This window comes from Chroicocephalus ridibundus, chromosome 3 (genome assembly GCF_963924245.1).
Source record: "Chroicocephalus ridibundus chromosome 3, bChrRid1.1, whole genome shotgun sequence".
Taxonomy (NCBI): domain Eukaryota; kingdom Metazoa; phylum Chordata; class Aves; order Charadriiformes; family Laridae; genus Chroicocephalus; species Chroicocephalus ridibundus.
Window position 1 is genome coordinate 128,299,559 of NC_086286.1, and position 19,951 is coordinate 128,319,509.

The window sequence follows — 19,951 nt, forward strand, 5'->3', positions numbered from 1 at the left end:
GGGTGTGTCTCAAGGAGAAGGTTTCCTGACACACCAGGTTGTTCTGCAGAAAAGCGTACCACGGGAAAAGAGGATGTAGGATCAAGAGAAAAAAAAAGGAAAAAAACCAAACAGTCTCTTGGACACTTACTAAATAAAACCCCGCTGGCTGGGGAAATTCCTGCCCTCATCTGGCTGGAGACGAAGAGGTTGCAACACACACTTGTCCCATTCCTCCCTGCAGGCACCGCTCCCTTCTCATCTGAACCCTTCAAATGAGGAGAGCGTTCGAATTTGGAAGCCTTCCTCCGTCTCCCGCACACAGAAATCAGCTCAAAAAGCAGCATTTCACACATTTTATTGAGCAGGGGGCCCCTGGGGCACTCTCCCCGGCAGCACAACGCCAGGAGGGTTCCAGGCCTTACCCACCGGGGGAAATCCTGACACGCATCAGTCATTTTAAGACCTCTTATGCTCTTTACATCAATTTAGCAACTTTTTGTTCCGTAAGTTTAGCAAACTCCCCGCCTTTCACAGCGCACACGCAGCAGAGCGCGCAGAGTTACGTCCCCACACATCAGGGAGAAAACAGCCATCTTTATATTAATTCCACCTTTTAAAGAAATTAAGTTACTTGCAATAAAATTTAATCTCAGAAGAAACAAAACCTACCTGAAATCCAAGCAAGGTTCCACAGCATACACTAAAATACAACACAACTCTGTACACAAAGTGACACACTCTCCCCCCAGCTCGCTCACGGCGGGAGGGAGAACTAGCGCTCAGCAGGAGAACAGCGTTTAGCCAGGTAACAACGCTTTAAGAAGCGTTAATTTCAACATCAAATTATTTTAGGCGATTTAAACAAACCTCAACTTGCAATAATCAAGCCGCCTCAGTTAACTATACATAAAATTGTACACAAGGAAGCGCGGGGTTTGGCAGTATTTCGTCGCAAACAGCTTGCCGTCCGGCGTGGGGTCGGAGAAGGCGATTTCGTGGGCGCCGAGGTAGCAGCCGTACATGAAGGTGCTCCTGAAAGAGAGAGCAGAGCTGTCGGGGGGGTGCAGCGGTGTCCCCTCCAGCCCCCCTCAGCAGGGAGCTGTTATTTCTTCTGTCATAGAATCCTTACGGTCGGAAGGGACCCTTCAGATCAAGTCCAACCATCAGCCCAACCGTGCCAAGGCCACCACTACCCCATGGCCCTCAGCACCACGTCTGCCCGGCTTTTCAACCCCTCCAGGGATGGCGACTCCACCACTGCCCTGGGCAGCCTCTTCCAATGCTTCACAACCCTTTCCAGGAGGAAATTGTTCCCAATATCCATCCTAAACCTCCCCTGGTGCAACTTGAGGCCGTTTCCTCTTGTCGAGGAAGAGCCCGACCCCCCCTGGCTACCCCCTCCTTTCAGGGAGGTTTTTTTCCTTTGCTTTCAAACCAGAGAACCGCTGTGAGATGCCAGTTTGCCCTCTCAGATTCTGGTGTAATCAGGAACCAGGAGGCATTTTAAAATTAGGAAGAAGGGTAACCTAAGAGCGAATACGGGCAGAAGTCCCCCAAATACAGTTTTATGTGGAAACGTAGAAGTTTGTTAAATATGTTGGAGCAGTTCCTGAGGTCTACCACGGCAGTGCCCGGACTCTCCTGGGCACCCACAGGTCACCCAGGTCCAGCTGGCTCGCACGGCCTGCGGGTCTGGAAGGTGGCACAGAGGTAGCACATCTACTGGCACATCAAACACTAACCACAGGAGGAACCGGAGACCAAACACCAGCTGAGGAATTTTCAGGATAATGAGCTTCAGATACAATGATTATAAATATATAAAAATATATACGTATAGAATCACAGAATGGTTTGGGCTGGAAGGGACCTTTAAAGGCCATCTAGTCCCAACCCCCTGCCATGAGCAGGGACATCTTCAACTAGACCAGGCTGCTGCAAACCCCGTCCAACCTGGCCTTGAACCCCTCCAGGGATGGGGCAGCCACAGCTTCTCTGGGCAACCTGGGCCAGGGGCTCACCCCCCTCACACCAAAGGATTTCTTCCCAATATCTCATCCAAATCTCCCCTCTTTTAGTTTAAAGCTATCACCCCTTGTACGTGCTACTACAGGTTCATGAACTACCAAGTTCCCGCTCAAGGCGGTCCATATCACAGGCAAGGGGAAGTTTTTAACTCTTCCGTCCAGCTGGGTTTGAACTTTTCAAGCTCGGAATTTCCTACCCAGCCAAACTCAAGTGTTTGGGCCCATCAACTTCTCCATTAAAAAAAAAAAAAAAACAAAAAAACACACCAACAAAAACCACCAGTATTTTTTCCCAAGCAGCACAGTTTCTCTTGGAAAATCCAGTCTGTGTAGCTCTGTGTTCCGGTTATACCCAGCAGTTAACAGCCTGGCCCACACTTGTGTCAGATTTTAAATGAAAGCATTACTTAAATATTAGATATACACAGAGTATCTGTCCACTTGATATCCTTCCACTATGAAGTGGGGATTTCAGACTTGCCTAAGGACGCAAATTTTTCCCTTTCCGTGAGTTCCTTCTAACCACTTTTGGCTGCAATCATCGTTTCTTTCCCCCGCAAGGACAAACCCAAGGTGGGATACCAGCTCCCCACGGCCCTCCCGCCGTTCCCTACCTGACCGCGTCCACCATGCGACGGGCAATGCCCTTCCCGCGCCTCGGCCCGAACACCCAGATCCTGCTGATGCCGCAGACAGCGGGTTCTGGCTCCGTGGAGCAGCGCCAAGCCCGCTGGTGCTGCAGCACATCCTGGTCCTGCTCGGGCGACAGCATGGCTCCTGGCTCTGACAGCACCCGGAAAGCCTGCGGGGATGAGAATCACAGAATCAGACCAGCAGGGGTTGGAAGGACCTCTGGAGATCATCCCGTCCAACCCCCGGCCAGAGCAGGGTCACCCAGAGCAGGTGGCACAGGAACGCATCCAGGCGGGGTTGGAATGTCTCCAGAGACGGAGACTCCCCCACCTCTCTGGGCAGCCTGTGCCAGGGCTCTGCCACCCTCACAGCAAAGAAGTTCCTCCTCATGTTGAGATGGAACTTCCCATGGTCAAGTTTGTGCCCGTTACCCCTTGTCCTGTCCCCGGGCACCACTGAGAAGAGCCTGGCCCCATCCTCCTGACACCCCCCCTTTCAGTATTTACAAGCGTTGATAAGGTCCCCTCTCAGCCTGCTCTGCTCCAGCTGAACAGCCCCAGGGCTCTCGGCCTTTCCTCAGCACAGAGATGCTCCATCTCTTGATCATCTCGGTAGCCCTTTGCTGTCCCCTCCCCAGCAGTTCCCTGTCCTTCTGGAACCGGGGAGCCCAGAACTGGCCCCAGTGCTCCAGATGTGGCCTCCCCAGGGCAGAGCAGAGGGGGAGGATGACCTCCCTCCACCTGCTGGCCACACTCTTCTTGATGCCCCCCAGGATGCCATTGGCCTTCTTGGCCACGAGGGCACATTGCTGGCTCATGGGCAACTTGGTGTCCACCAGGACTCCCAGGTCTCTCTCTACAAAGCTGCTGACACAAACAGCCCCAGTGATTAGCCTGCAATTTCACCCCCTCCCCATACAATTAACAGCACGTACCTGCTTGATTGATTCAGCCACTAAGCACCCAACAATCATCTTCTCATTGGACACAAACAAGTATATTTTGGTCTTGGCTGGGCAGCTCAACGAAACTTGCTTAAACCCCAATTCATTATCTACGATCTCCCGCACGTCTTCTGCCTAAGAGAACAAAAGCGGAGAGAGGTGTGTTAGGAACTAACAGACGCGTTCTTTGGTGTGGAAGCTGTCAGAAAGGGGACTTGTTCCCTCAAATCATCCTGTGCTTACACAGATCAGGCTCTAACTACGTACAGACACTAAAGAACAGGATCTCGCTCGTGTCTTCATCCCCCTAAACCTCTCACAGAGCGCAGCTGCCTCTCACCCCAGTTCTCGGGATGGAAAGGATCAGGTTGTGTTGGTCAGGTAAGAAAAAGCTTCAGCGCAGGGAGCAGGGGTGGGATGTGTCAGGGTGGGTGTCCACAGCCACCCAGATGGCTGCCACAACCCCACTTGGCTCTCCTGTTCGCTGGCAAGCGATGTACAATCACACGCTGAGGTAGTGCCGGGGGCCGAGCCAGCAGAAAGCTAATCTACATTATAAACCCCAAAATAAACAAACATGTACCTTCTTGACGGCATATTTTGGGTCATTTGGAAGAATCAATACAATTTTCCCATCCCAGAACTCTGCCACGACCCGTTCTTTCTTCCAACCCTGCCACAGAGAGGAAAAAAAACCCCAAACAAACAAGTTAGCGGTCGAGCGAGAGAGAGGAAGTGATTCAGCGGAGATTCTGGCAGAAGCAGCTGTAATCTGAACCACTCCAGCTTTCAGGAATAAAGTCACATTCATCAAACTGATGAAGGCAGACGGTTGCTGGAAATGCTTAACTTACACTTTAACCTCCCCTCTGGATGACAAAACGGCCTGCAGCTGCCTCAACAGCGTACCTGGATATCCCACCCCACCTTCCCCCATCTCCTCCAGCCTTACCACGTATCTGAGCGCCTCCAGGAACCTCTCGTGGTGCTGGATGTGCTGGGCTTCATCCTCCGGGCTTGCAGCCGTGTAGATCATGCCGCACGACTTGCAAACTACAGCGCCAAAATGCTTCTGACCAGCATCCTAGCGAGAAACAAAGCCAGTTAGGCGCTCTGAAGCTGTTCAAAACCACGTTCAGTTTAAGGAATGATTAAGGAATCACGTTCAGATTAAGGACTGATTAAGGAATCAAAGACTCAAGTATTTGTTTTCGCTTGAATTTGTGAAGAGGAGGACAAGCTTTTGCTCATTTGCAGAATATTCAGAGCTACACAGCATCAAATCATCCAACGGACACAGTGAATGCATCATTCGGAACAAACCTCGAAACAGATAAGCAACATCCTCACCGAGGAAATAAAGTAGAAGAGCACCACAAATAACCAAAGGAAAATTCTGTATAGTCTTTTCATCAGTTACCTAAAAATAACCTCATTTTTGTCTCTGTCAGTACACACGGAGGGGGAGAGGAGGAACCAAATGCCAGCTGTGCAAGCAAATGGCAAATCGATCTTTAAATAAAGCCTAATTTGTTAAGGACTCGTTTTATTTTGCTGCTCTGGCTGCTTTCCCTGCCCCATGTCCCAGCTCGGGCTTCCCCTTGTGTCACAGCACCCAGAGTCTGTCCCTCATGGGGCTCGTGGCCACCAGCCAGCCCTGTCGGGGGCAGCGATGGCTGCTGAGCCCACGCTGCTGCCTTCCTCTCCACACAGGCGCTCACCCGCGTTTCTCACTTCCGCAGGGACCGGCTTTCAAAACACTCAAAAATTTGTGTCTGTGAGGTCTCAAATTTGACAGAAATCATCCAAACGACTCAAAAGGTGCTAAAAAGGGCAGATCAGCAGACGAGAATGATCACATAAGCGCCGCTCCCTCAGGAAACGGGCTTGAAAACATCTGTATGTCACCAAGTGAGAACAAATGGTTTATTAAAAAATTACTCATCACTGAGGGCGTATTTTTCTGGAAACCCATACACGTGATGGCTCCGCCAGCCTCAGCAACACCGTCTGGCCTCCTCCCACTCCAAAATCAGCGCTCCACGCTGCAGGGCAACAGCGGACGTGCAGCTACCGAAGAGGCTCCGTTAGCGGAGCGAGCTGCGTCAGGGCTCAGCTCTCGGTCGCACATTCCTCGGTCCCACAGTCCTGCTCCAGCGCTGCCCTGGCTGACGTTTGCCACTGCGGTTGCAGTGCTGTGGCTGACGCCGCTCGCACAGCGGGCCAGGAAGCCGTGGGAAAGGAAGAGGATCCAGCCAAATTCCCTCCTATAGCATCCATACAGCCTTGGCCCAGTTCCCCCTTTGGGTTTTTTTTTTTTTAGTATTATGTTCCGTAAGTCTCTTAATGTAATAAAGCGTTAGTCCCAGGGAAACCATAACAATGTATTTCCCAGCTACTACCCTGTCCTCGTCCAGTGCTAAATATGTTAATCACCGCTCTGTTACGTGGTTGGTTTGAGGCTTACACGTAAGGAAATCTACTTATCGGTTAGCTTCAAGACGTATTTCTTGTTTCCTCACCACCGAGCCACCCCGAGGACCCAGCGTGCCCCACGGGGAACCTTACAATGATCATCTGATCCCTGGAGCGCTTGCTGAGCTCTTTCGCCTTCTTGCTTTTCTGCGAGGTGTGAGGTGTTTTTGCAGGTGGGTTGGACCCGAACGGAGAATTCAATTCATCCAGCACAGCCTGTGTCCTGAAAATTATTTCAGAGAGATGAAAATTAGTCCCTGCAGACGAAAGTTAACATTACTTGTCAGGTACCAGGGCAGGGTAGTGACTGAGCATCTCCAGGATCCGTGCCAGACCTCTGGGCAGTGAGATACGAGGCAAGGACAAGGGTCCTTCCTGGCCGGACTCAGCACTACCATCATCTGAAATCACCTTACAATGCTTCAAGCTTTCCCCGTTCTGTGAGGAAAGATGACTTCAGAGTGCACACACATCAGCACCACTCTCATAGAACCACAGAGTGGTTTGGGTGGGAAGGGACCTTAAAGGCCACCCATGCCACCCCCTGCCCTGGGCAGGGACACCTCCCACCAGCCCAGGTTGCTCCAAGCCCCGTCCAACCTGGCCTTGAACCCCTCCAGGGATGGGGCAGCCACAGCTTCTCTGGGCACCCTGGGCCAGGGGCTCACCCCCCCCACACCAAAGAATTTCTTCCCAATATCTCATCTCAATCTCCCCTCTTTCAGTTTGAAGCCATTCCCCCTCCTCCTATCACTACATGCCCTTGTAAAAAAAAAAAAAAAAAAAAAATCCCTCTACCCTTAAGGGGAAAAAAAGTAAGAAAATCAAAAATTGAACTCCAATAACCTACAAAGCATTTCATCTAGGATTTGATCAAGGTGTACAAGAACTTGTGACAAGTTTTTGCCCAAGAATCACCATAGCTTGGTCTCAAGCCCGCATTCCATCTATACCTGGGGTCCCAAGACCACGTCTCTACTCCATTGCTGCTCCACCGCCACCACGCCAAGACCCCTTTAGATGAGGGGATCGGCAGCATTTCAGGAAAAACCATCATCTAGCAGGGACAGCTTCCCAAAGAGGGGAGCAGACCAAAGCAAGGCCAAGAGGAATTTTTCATATTCAGACCCAGATATGGAGGCCTTACATGAATTTTTAAGGTCACGACGTGAGCTTCAGCGACAGGGAAGCACCTTGTTGGGGGTGTTAATAACAACACAGTTTTTCTAACCTACCTTTAGACTTCTGTACGTAAGGTGGCATTTCTTAAGCAATCTTAAAAGCAGGAATTTGTTAACTGTTGTGCAGCAACCCTTAACATGGAATTAATTTAGAGATACACCAAACAATTTTATAGATTTGGATACTAAGGAGAATTTCCAAAGCAGAGACTTCATGTAGGAAAAGCTTGTGCTCATCAGCTTCCCAGGAGACAACTGCAAATCCAAGACTGATTTTCAGTTAATCACAAACACCAGGATTTCCACATATTCCAGGGTTCCACTTGCACCACGGAAGATATTTGTAAAGCCACAAGGGGAAGCAAAGCAAATATTGCAATCGGATCTCTCTTTCAACACTTCCGTGGCAGAGGACGACAGTAGCGCGACAAGCCTTGGAAGGTTTATTTTGGCTCTTTTTGGAGCAACTTTAAGTGGTTTGGTTTTGGGTTTTTTTTTATGTTCACAATAAACTCGGCTTAGAATGCCTTTATTGTTAACAAAATGCACCAAGAAGTTGATTCAATATGGGAAAGGGATTAGTAGCTCTGGTTCTTGCGTGGGAAAACAAGCCTCTTTTTCCAGTAGACATCTATGAGTATGGCAGCAAATTAATTGAAGAAATAAGCTAATCAGGAGCACAGACGTCAGGTAGCACGATTACACCTTATGAGTCAAAAGTCCCAGTGCCTGCAAGTAATTTATCAAGAACCAAAAAGCAAAATTCATATGCCTGTGCTTCATCTCCATCACACTAAACATCGCCCAGCAGGTTCATGAGAGACCCACTCAGGTGAGCACGGGACAGTGTAAGAAAAGCAGGTGCTTCTGTTAACCCCTTTTCACCCATTTTTATTACAACTTCTGTCGCGTCTTCGGCACCTAGATCAAAATTTGTGAGCGTGCTGCTACCTAGTGCTGCCGTACTGAAATTTCTTAAATTTTAGGTTAAAAAAACCACCCAGTGCACTACAAGATACTCTTGCCCAGTGCAGTTACTGATCTTTGCACTTCAGGTGATCTGTGTATAGCGCACAGCCGCTTCTCGGGGTGCTAACAGTGAAGATGTTGGTCAAGGTTGGCCACAGCACTGAAATATTTAGAAATGCATATCACAGGAAGAGTTAGCGTGGAAAAGCAATGAACCTGATGGCAGGAGACAGAGGTTTGACAGTAAATTTAAAGAACAGGGGTATTCCACCAGGACAAGGCAGGTAAACAAGCTTTCTGAGATCTTTAGCTCCGTACAACTTTAATAAGCTGGGGCCTTCCCCAAAAGGGAGTTATTTCAATAGTTTAGAAACAAATACTGTAGGCTTTGATGGTAAAGGAGGTACAGTGTGACAGAGACACAGAAGCTGCCAGCTCCTGCAAGAGCCCCAGACAGGCCCGAGAAGTGCGACCGACCTGCCCCCTGGGCGTTATTTGACGAGGGACCCGCACTTTAACTGGCCCACAGAGTCCAATTTTCACGCACCCCAGCTGACGTACACAAGCTCAGCTCAAAAAGGTTGCTTACGACACAGAATTGCTCCAAACACGGCAAGAATGCCCATGCGGCGGCATCGCTGCCGTACCGATTGATGCGGTGGGTGGACTGAACTCATGAGCACGCGTTATGTTTGCCATCTATGGCACAAATTAAAAGATTTATATATAGAAATATACAGAAAGCCAGGCCGTTGATTAGATTCTAGCGAGGGACAGCAATGCCTCCTGCTCATTGTACGGCCACTGAGGCTATACCGTGGCAAACTGAGTAAAGACAATTCGTTTTGACAACTGTGGTACCAACTTGAGCTCGTAATTAGCGCTGGCGAGGGGCTCTGGCTGATGAGAGGCCGGTACAGAAAGACCGAAAGATGCTGCTCGTTACGGACACTCCAGATGTGGAGAGACAGAACACACAGAAGTAGCATACATAAACAAGAACCCTTCCACAGGGGTAACACCAGCAAGGCCATGTCATTCTTGGTAATGAACAGATCATGACACAACCCCCTTTGTTCTAATGATTTTATCATTAGCAAAAGCTAAGAGAAAACTATTATTATTTTTTTAACTAGAAAGGAAATAATAATAAACTCAATAATATGTACAAATTCACAAGTGAAATGTACTACAGGCAGTGTATTTCCTTGTTCACAGCCTAGTATCCCCCTAAACCAACTCAGCTTACGTCTTTCATCTTCCCTCTAAAAGAAAATAAAGCCAACCCAATAAACACTCCAGGCTTCCAATTCTCACAGGGATTGGGAGAAAGCTAAGCTACTGTTTTTAGAACTAGTATCTTTTTTTTTTTTTTTTTTAAAATAATGATTAACCTACCTTTTCTTGCTGCTGGGGGGTGCAGTGAATATGGGGTAGACAACAGCACTTGAAGGAGATGCTGGAAAAGAGGAGCGAAGTTATTGTGGTTTAGAATCCTTTGTAGCTGCAGAACACATTGATACAGGGAAATGGAAATTCAAATACAAAGGAGACTTCAAAATGACCCACAACGGTGAAACTGAGTTCTAGAGACAGGAGTTTATAAGAGTATTGGGCAGCTGTTGGTGCTGCAGGACATAAAAGTTATGTTCGTGAGTGGTATCCAGCCATAATTACCTCTAATCCGCTTCAGTGACATTGATCGGGCTACCTGGTACTTTGCCCTCTCACACTGGAATTATAAAGCAGGAATTTCTGCTGCAGTAGTTTAGTGTTTCCTTGGCTATTGATTAAAAATGTTAATCAAGAAGGGGTTTCTCCATTTTTCCATTATTTTGGCTTCTTCATCCTAGAGAAGCTGGGAAACGACGGGCTCAGCACTAGGTTTCAGCACACAAGCTGCAAGTTTCAGGGTAATTTAGCAAAGACTTGGGTAAATAAAACCAAGGAAATTATTAGTTAGGAATACATTTTCCCTCAAGTGTAAAAAGTTTAGGTAGCGGACTGCTTTCTGCTCTTGTATTGTGACCGCATTCACAAATAGAGACTTCAGGAATGACAGAAACATAATACATAAGCAGAAAAATGGCCTTAACAGACTGCAGAAAACATACCATGAAGATGAACCAGTTGTTTCTAGGAAACAGGCCACAATAAAAAAGTCTCCTGTTAATATCAATAGTGGAAAAGATTGTGAGGAGTCATGAAGACGACACTAATAAGCAATAAAAAGCCTATGGCTTCCTAGAAACGCAGGATCTTAGTGGGCCAGGACACTTCTTGGGAAAGGCCCCAGCAGGCAAATAATGTAATTCCTAAATAATCTTTGGGAATGTGATGGCAACAGCTTTTGAAACAGGTGGAAAACACAGTAAGAGGAGTGTTTCATGCAAAACCGGAGATAGCAGAGAGAAAAGCGGCTGGCAGCACGGAGCACGCCACTCCTCAGAACAAGAGGAGGCAGCAGGGAGAAACGGTGACCTTCAATAAAACAAACTTCACTACGTTCCAAAAGCGGATAAATAAGTTCCCAAGTGAAGCAAGACTAAAGGGGGGGGGGGGGAGGCTCAGGAGTGCTGGCAATTTCTTCAAGACACACATTAAGACCAGATGTGCCAGAAAGAAGTGGAGTAAGAGACAAACACGGCTAAATCATGATTTTTTTCACTCCCTGGCAACGCAAGGAATTGCAACGGGAATAGAAATCAGGGAAAAGCTGAGCAGAAATGCCAAACTGTTAAATGAGCTCTACCTGGAAAGGCCACAGGACTAGGGAAGCATCCTGTAAGGGGAAAACCCAGAAGTTTCAGCTACCAAAAGAGGAGAAAACACTAAAACCAGATGAGAAATGAGAACAAACCATTCGGTGCCTTTTTATTTCAGTCATCAATAAAAGAATTAGTTGTGATGAGATCATTGGCGCAATTAAGACACAGAGGAGATATGAACTTCCACAGCGGGGGAAGGAGGTGAAGAGAACTCTCAGACAAATCAGACCTTTTCAGACCAGCAAGGATGGAATTAACCCAGGGCTGCTGGGGCTGGAATAGCGAATGCTGCCTATTTTTAAAAGGGAAAAAATGGAGAAACCAGGAAATAAGGATAAAATAACACGACCTCAACTTCTGCAAACATATTGGCACATGTTAGCGTATACTTGGAAGGTGAGACAGCAGGTAGAGGAGAACACTGTAGTTTGCCTTAATAAAATAATATTTAACCAACACATTTACTTTTTATTTTCACTTGTTATTCCCAAGAGGAAAAATAATCAGTGTCTTAAAATTAATATATAACTTCTGAAAATTCCCTTGCATTACTAGAGAAACATGGTCTCTGTAAAGCAACCATAAGAAAAGGGGCAAAGTTGACCGGGAGGGGAAAAAAAGTACCATATTCAAATAATTATTGTTCAAATGTATGTGTTCCCTGCGTGTGAAAAGTATGAATTACTCCCTTCCTGCTAATTAGTGCTGGTAAGGCTCGCATGGAGGTTTGTTTGGGAGTATCACACCAGGAAAGACACATCTCAGCCTGGAGAAAATAAATAAACTAAAAAGTCAGATGCCTAAAAAAAAAAAATAATCAAGATTTAAAAAGGAGAGATGAAAGAATCAGGATAACAGTCCAGGGAGAAAAGAACGGGGAAAAACCTAATAATAGGATTCATATACAGCAATTTCCCAAATCTTTCCGGGAATCGGCCATGTAAAGCAAAGAGGAAAGACAGGTTAGACATGAGGATAAAAACCAGTTTACATACTGCTTAATGCTAAACCAGATTCATCAGAGAGACAGCAGTCTCCATCATTACTGTCCAGCAAATTTAAACACTAAATTATAGGAGAAGAGGGGAATTCAGCAGAGTTGATCCTGCTGGGCAAAAGCCGGCAATTTGAGATTTTTAAAGCCTCCTCCGCCTCATTTTCCTGCAGCAGCAAAAGTCATGGACCAAGATACGGAGAGTCCAACTTACCTCGCTTATTCCCCTTTGGCGGAGATTGGCTTGAAGGCATAATGCAATCATCTGACTCACGGCTTTTAGAAGAACCGATTTCATCAACATCCTATAAATTAAGACAATTTTATTTAGGGCAACAAGAAAACTCTTCAGTTAAGTTCTCAGAGAGCAGCTACAGAATCACATACAGCTCAAGTGATCGTTACGACGAGCATTAATTGACATTATGAAGTGTATTTTCCAATAACGGAACGCGGTTTAGCAGACAACCCATCTCACAGGTCTTAAAATGACATCTGATCGCTGAATTTGAAAATGTCGCTGAAAATGCTGCACCCCAGAACTGAGGAAAAAGTCGTTTCCTGCAGGTTACTCACAGCCTTGAGGGGCAATAGCGACGTTTCTCATCTTTGACTACTGTCAGACCCAATCCAGCTTATGACAGTGATCATGGATTTTCATTCCCTACACCCTAACACCTACTTACGCCCCTGCTTTTGTTTTATTGCAGGATGTGTTGGGGTTTTTTTTTTTATTTTATTTTTAAGTAAATCTTAACTGTAGAGGTTCATATCATTTCTTTACCTCAGCATTTCTGGGACTCTGCTTCATTCTCTCTCCAGCTATGCATCTTCGCAGCTTTTGGAAGCCTCTCACAAACGTTCAATACAAATGAGTTTGCCAAACTGTTTTTTTGCCTTGAACTCTGCTTGTTTTGTATATGACAGTGTATTATTTCCCATCAGGAACCCGAGACAGTTATCAGGTAAAGGACCGTCTGCAGCTGAATCTGAGACCAGATCAAGGCCAAACTTGGCCTGTGTTCAGTAACGAAGTCGCTAAGTTCCCTTCTCAAACGCTCTGTGCTTCTGGTTAACCTCCAACACAAAAAACTGCCATCCCAGCGGAATCAAATGCTTTCAAGTTTAGGTTTGGTTTTTTTTTTTTTTACTGCACGTACAAGATGAGATTGCACAAGCTAACAGTTGTGTTTTATTAACGCTGCGTTGTAAAAACATATTGACAATCAAGCCAGGAATGCGAGTGTGATACTAAACCAGTGCAGGTGAACAAAAGAGGCAATAAATTGCCCTTTATTGAATCAACGCAGGAATATAAAACACATTAGCCCTATAAAAACAGCTTCTCATCTTGTTCACTGCTTCCTTTCAATGCCCGGTATAAAATACAGTAATATTCCAGTGCCATTTTCTACATTTCCGACGCCAGAGCGCACCAGCAAAATATGACATTAAGTGCAATGAAATAGTTTGCAAACCTGTTCCAGATTTGTATTTTATTGCTGCACTCGCTCCATTGCCACCTTTACCTTTCACACCTAAGCACCGCCTCGGAAAGCAAAATCCACATCCCAAGCTAAACAATTCTCCGGCAAATCGTAAAATGAAAAGCGAGGTCTGGCCAGCATTAACTGGTTGGCAATAAGCAAGACTCGCTGCAAAGCTTAACCGTTCCAGCACTGATAAACATTATTTACACAAGAAATTAATGTATGGTTAAAAAAAAAAAACACGCAAAACAACACTTTTCTATCACCAGGGGTGTAGTCACTGCTAAGGTAGCGACAGATGAAAATTGTTTATAGCTCTTCAGTGATATACAAAAAGGTTAAAGTTCTTCAAATGCAGACCAGCTCAGAAAATTAATTGTTGGATTGTTAAAGCCTGAAAAACAGGGGCTTATTCTCACTTCCTTGGAGAAGGGGGCTGCGGAACTACCACACATCCTTCCTGCTGAGAAAATAATCGCTAAAAAGATAATCCCCAAGCAGAGCAAAGCCCGTGAGCGCTGCTGGAATTCCAGCACAGGCTGCGCCACCAACCAACATCTTGTGACCCACGAGAAGCCTCTAAATAAAGACACTCTACAAACAATTTTGCTTTCTCTGCCCAATTATTTCACTGGCTGAGAAGCGCATGGCTGGGGAAAACTAAAATTGGCTTCAGAGAGCACAGAAGAGAACTCCTGCGAAGAACCTACTTCCTTCAGCTTTGAGCAGGTAACGTTCGACCTCCCACAAAGCTCAGCGAGGTCAGATCTGGCATTTGTTATATTTATTAAAACAAGAAGAAAAAAAAAATGCTTAAAAACCTCTTTTTCAGTTTTGTCCTTTATGGGGGGGGAGGGGGATAAAAAAAATAAATATATATTGTCTTTTGCCAAAACTTCACGCAGAAAGCTTTTCTTTCAGCCACAATAAATGCAGTATTTCACTTCAACAGAGAGCTAGCGACAGACAGGGATGCCGACACGACCTTCCTGGAGGTTTCCCCCAGTTTCACGCCTTCATAAGGCAGGACTAAATCCGTGAAAGTCTTCCTAGGCAAAATCCACTAATATATCTAAATAAACACCCGATGTCTGAATAACCGGAGCATGTGTTACTTCCAGCTTGCTCAGCACGCTGGGTGTGTGTCACCTGAACGCCTCCGTGGCCCTCGTGACGCTTCTACTCACCACATTCTCTGTATCGCTGTCTCCTGCAGACCAGGAAGCCCCAAACGGACTAGGGTTGCTCCCGCTTTTCTGTGGAGATCTTTTTCCTTCATGTGCCGAATCTCTCTCTTGATTTCCACAGCTCTTAGAGTCCTCCTCGTTTGCATTTTCCTTCTTCTGAGGCACAGAAATCCTTCTCAATACCCCTCCCGCCTCAAGAATTTTGTTTCTGTCTGCTGAATTAGACTTTGCAGTGGTCGGTGGTGCGGGCTGACTGTTTTCTTGCAGAGATTTGGGGTCACCCTGCAGGGACTTAGTGTCTACAACTGGTTTTTTAGAGTGCGATTTCTTCCCGGCAGAAAAGAACGCTGCTCCCAGCTGGAGTTTCAGGGCTGGTTTAACTGTCATGCTCAGGACTCTGAAGGGCGAATCCATCTTCTTTTTAATCAGGCAATTCACATTCTCTTTCTCCACACTGGGTTTTCCCGGTGGAATGTCTCCCTTGGCCTTCTTAAGCGTTTTGGGGAGAGTTTTGCCATGCTTGGAGCTGGTCGCGTGCTTGCTTGGCTTTGAGCTCGCGTTCCTGCTCGAGTTCACGTTCATCTTCTCAGTCCTGCTGGCAGCTGGGAGATTTTCATCCCTGCTCCTCTCCCTCAAAGAGCGGTTCTCGTTCAGTTGTTTCCTCTCAAGAGGAGTAAGGTATCGTTTTTCCTTGCTGTAAAAAGACACCACAGGCACAAGGGGCTTGTAGGAGGCAGCAGTTTTTGGGGAGAATTGCCCCAACGGCTCCCTCTGTGCGGCTGCGGGAACACTGGTGGCCTGGAGGGGTGAAATATCCAACCTCCTCGACAGCACCGGCTTCTGATTTTCATCCTCATTGTCTCTCATCTCATCACTAGAGCTCGATGACCATTTTATTTGAGAAGCAAACCAATTATTTCTTGATTTCTTGAGCGGAGACCGACCTTCAGCAAAGCCCAGCATCTTTTTTTTCACAGGAGTCTCAAAGGCTAAGGATGAACTGTAAAAATAATTACGGAGAAAAACATCACATGTACTATTGAAAGGTTTTCAATTCTTGTTTTACTTAATAACACTTAATTTTCACTCAGCCTAGTTGCTCATACTGGTATATGCCCTGGAATAAATACAAATACCAAAATACAATATACAAATATCAAAAGGCCTAAGACTGTCTGGCCATTCTTCACATATTTCTTTTTTTAAATAGCAAATCTAGTTTCCTGCCTGAACTTGTTAAAGCACCTGGGAGCAACATTCTACTTTCTGGAATGCTGCTGCCAGGATCAGCATTATTTGTGATTAAGGAGAAAAAAAAATAACGTCTGGTTTATTTCAGACCAACTCTGTTGACACAGATTTGTGCCTCTGAAAAAGCTTGTGCATCCCCCACCCCCGTGTGTAAGACGCATAAAACTGGGGGGGAATCTTATAATATTTTACACCAGTTTCCAAAAGGCTTACACCAAAATCTGGCTCTGGCGGCTATTTCAGAATCTCAAACCTCATCAGTAAACCACTAACAGCCTCTGAACCTATTGCCCAAAAAGAGATACACATTTTCACGAAGGACAAATTCATCCATTCCTGGTTGTAACATATTTGGCGCAGAGGGCAGCGAGGCGTTTCCTCAGCGAGTATTTACACCCTATCTCAGGAATTTGTCCTTCAAAATCAGAAATCAAACTTCCCTCTTGGTCTCCCCCCGAAATATTTTTGTGGGGGAAGTACAGGACAAGCATGAGAAAAGTTTGTTCAGCTGGTAGTTACAAAAGAATGAGAAATAATGTATTCTTTTGCATTTAAAGCTCAGCCATGAGCTTTGTTCATAGCCATTGGCTTCTCCTCCCCTGGATTTAGAGGGGAAAAAAAAAAAATCTATAATTTTTTACGCATGCATAACACAGGAACTATTTTTCTATTAACACTAGAAGACTATTCAGATGATTTGTGCAGACCTCAGTATTTCCGCACTGTATATCAAAGCCTTTCCAAATGGGAAAGCCACACAGAGAAGTGCAAATATCGGGGGGTTTATTTCTCAGGTTTCTAAACAATCAGGTTTTAGGTTTCTGCTGGTTTTGTGACTTACTCAGGGCAAGGTCTGTGCGTGACTGTCATGTACAGCGATACACACTTGACAGAGGTGACTGCTCAAACAAGACACCGTACGTTTATTAAAAAAAAAAAAAAAGGTGCAAATTAATGCAACCCACTAATGTGGGCCTGCAAAGTGTCAGCTCAGTGTAATGGCTTTCTCTCGTTTCTAATTCTGGGCTCTGCTATGGACTGAAGATCATTTTTGTGTTCATTTTCTGTAAATATTAGATGAAATCCCTCAAGATGCTCAGTACAATACACAATGTTGTAAGTCACTAAATAATAAACACAGGTTGATGCCAACCGTGTGTCAGAAAGATCTTAATATCTTTTCCACTTTACATTAAGAGCTCTCAAGGATTTTAAACATCTATTTTATTCTGTACGCAGCAATTACGGTGGTTTTATTAGAAAAAAAATACGAAAAGTTAACGTACCCATCGGTATCCGTAGAACTGCAGCTCCTTTTCTGCGGCGTAACAGCTGCCATGTCTTCATCAGAGCGCCTACAAGAACGCATTTTTTAGTATCTTGAAATAGATTTGCAGTAAAAAAAAAAACCCAAAACTAAACAAAAAAAGAATTAGTAAAGAAGGAAGAGAAGGTGGGGAACTGGGAAGAAAACACTGAGTGGCAGCAGTTCATGCATGACAGGGACTAGAACACCACAGGGCTGTGTTTCAGTCGAGCATAAGCCATAAACCAAGTGCACGCAGAAAGGATCTTCCAGGTCAAGTCCAATTCTGTCATCACGGACAGATGCATCCTAAAGTCCCTTTTCTAAAATGGAGTCAGATAATTCAGAAATGTGTTTTACTTTCTGTCTGTCACATTCCCCTCGCAAAGCTCATTCCAGACCTCACTAACATAGTTCCTAGAAACCTTCTTGCTCCTGCCTGTGTTCACGGTCAGTTTAGTCCCGTGAGGATTTCATGGTGACATTTACCTTCCAGACAAGACAGCTCTCTGCCCAACAGACTTTTAGAGTTTCTCTCCCAGCTCCCTCCTTACCAAATACCACAAACCACACGTTTTTAGCCTTCATTAACACAGTAGCCATTTAAACCACTTTAATACTCAACGCTGTTTGTGTCATCTCTACCAGTTTGCGACAACTATCGCACAATATTCATTTTCTGTTACGTGGCATTTCAAAACTGAAACCTGAGAATAAACAAATACCCTGTGTCCAAGAAGACTACCAATAAATATTCATAAACTGCTCAAAAGGATAATTTATTCAATAATCTGCCAGTAGGGGGAAGTTCCTCCTAACCTGCCCGCGTTAACACAGTGCAGTTTTGGGGGAAGCGGTGACTGGTGACAGCCCAGACATGACAAGCTGCTGTCAAGCCCAGGAACACCAAGGACATGGCAGAGGATGGAGCCAGGAGCTGCAGCAGGAATTGAACAACCTCAGGACAGAGCAGCGCTGGCAGAGGGGAACTTCAAGAAGGGCAGGCAATGCCTTGGAAGCACAGGGCAAAAACAACAGCCTGCAGGGACCTGGGAAGTAAGATATCAGGTGCAGATAAGAGGGAGAAGGTAGGACAAGGACATACTGTTGGCAGGAGAGCACAGGTGCGTGTGTGTGTGGAGCAATCCTTATTGCTTCCACCATTAACCCATTGATCCCACAGCCAGCTCTCTGCAGAGGGGCTCTACACCTGCCCGGCTTCCCAAAATGTTCTTAGTCCAGTTCCCAGCCAGCTCCTCATCCCCGAAGCCCGGCATCTCAGTATTCATAGAATCACAGAACGGTTTGGGTTAGAAGGGACCTTAAAGCTCACCCAGTGGCACCCCCTGCCCTGGGCAGGGACACCTCCCACCAGCCCAGGTTGCTCCAAGCCCCGGCCAACCTGGCCTTGAACCCCTCCAGGGATGGGGCAGCCACAGCTTCTCTGGGCAACCTGGGCCAGGGGCTCACCCCCCTCACACCAAACAATTTCTTCCCAATATCTCATCCAAATCTCCCTCTTCCTGACCCCCGCTGCTCCTCTTGTCACTCCCACCCCACCTGCACCGGTCCGTGGGGCCTGGAGCACCTCAGCACCGCACGAAAGCCCCAACCCGGGGCCTCGCAGCCCTCACGCCCCCTCAAACACCCCGCCAGGCCTCGGGCCCAGCGAACCACCCACACCCCTCAGACCCCACAGGCGCCTCAGAACCGCACCAGGCCCTGACACCCATCGCTTCCCCTTCCCAGACCGTACCCGCCGACACAACACCAGACCCACCCCAGCCACCCCCCGAGCTCACATCCCCATAGCCCCATCCCAACTGCACTCCCTCACCTCAGCGCCGCCGCCATCGCTCCCGCGCCTTCCAACCCGCGCGCCTTCTTCCCGCCTGCCCGCCCTCCCTTTTCCCATTGGCCGAATACCCCATCATTCACCTTTACTACGTTGCCATTGGCCTGACTGCGGTGCGCCGCTCTGCACCCGCCCTACCCCGTTTTGCAGCCAATCAGAGAGCAGAGCTCGCCACATACACAGGCCCAGAGGGACTCCAACTCCCAGAGTGCCTCGCGAGCGCTGGGCCGCCTGCGCGCTGCTGGGAGAGCACGGGGCATCATGGGAGTTGTAGTCCGTGAACGATGCAGTGGGGGCCTGGGTGTTCAAGGGTGGTGAACTTCGGGATATGAACGGAGGGTGAACTGAGAGGCGTTTGGAAAGGCTGAGGGGGCGGCGAGGGGGTGCCCAGCACTTGCTTTTGCTTTTAAATGGGCCACCAGAGCCCTGCTCTGAAAAGCATCATCCTCCATAAACAGACATTGACAAGCTGACAGTGTTGTGGTTGTTCAGCCCGGAGAAGAGAAGACCTTATAGCCACTTCCAGTACCTGAAGCGGGCCTACGAGAAAGCTGGGGAGGGGCTGTTTGCAAGGGCATGTAGCAATAGGATGAGGGATGATGGTTTTAAACTAGAGCAGGGCAGGTTTAGATCAGACATTAGGAAGAATTTCTTCACAATGACAGAGGTGAAACACTGGCCCAGGTTGCCCAGAGTGGTGGTGGAGGCCCCATCCCTGGAGACATTCAAGGCCAGGCTGGATGAGGCTCTGAGCAACCTGATCTGGTTGAAGATGTCCCTGCTCGCTGCAGGGGGTTTGGACGAGATGGCACTTAAAGGTCCCTTCCAACCGCACACATTCTTTTCTTTTCTTTTTTCTTTTCTATTTCTATATCTATTCCATTCCATTT

The 19,951-nt window shown here is 46.9% G+C and overlaps 1 protein-coding gene across 1 annotated transcript; it reads right to left on the bottom strand.

The window, feature by feature from the left end:
- Window positions 1-159: 159 nt before the first annotated feature.
- On the bottom strand, window positions 160-19,096 carry ESCO2 (establishment of sister chromatid cohesion N-acetyltransferase 2). Its single transcript, XM_063330777.1, has 11 exons — window positions 19,044-19,096; window positions 17,187-17,255; window positions 14,650-15,649; window positions 12,187-12,277; window positions 9,609-9,669; window positions 6,154-6,283; window positions 4,538-4,669; window positions 4,169-4,258; window positions 3,577-3,720; window positions 2,624-2,811; window positions 160-1,014 (listed from the first exon to the last, which is right to left on the bottom strand). Exons 1-11 carry the CDS (start codon window positions 19,058-19,060, stop codon window positions 879-881), a joined length of 2,058 nt encoding a protein of 685 aa, XP_063186847.1. The 5' UTR covers window positions 19,061-19,096; the 3' UTR covers window positions 160-878.
- Between the last annotated feature and the right edge of the window lie 855 nt (window positions 19,097-19,951).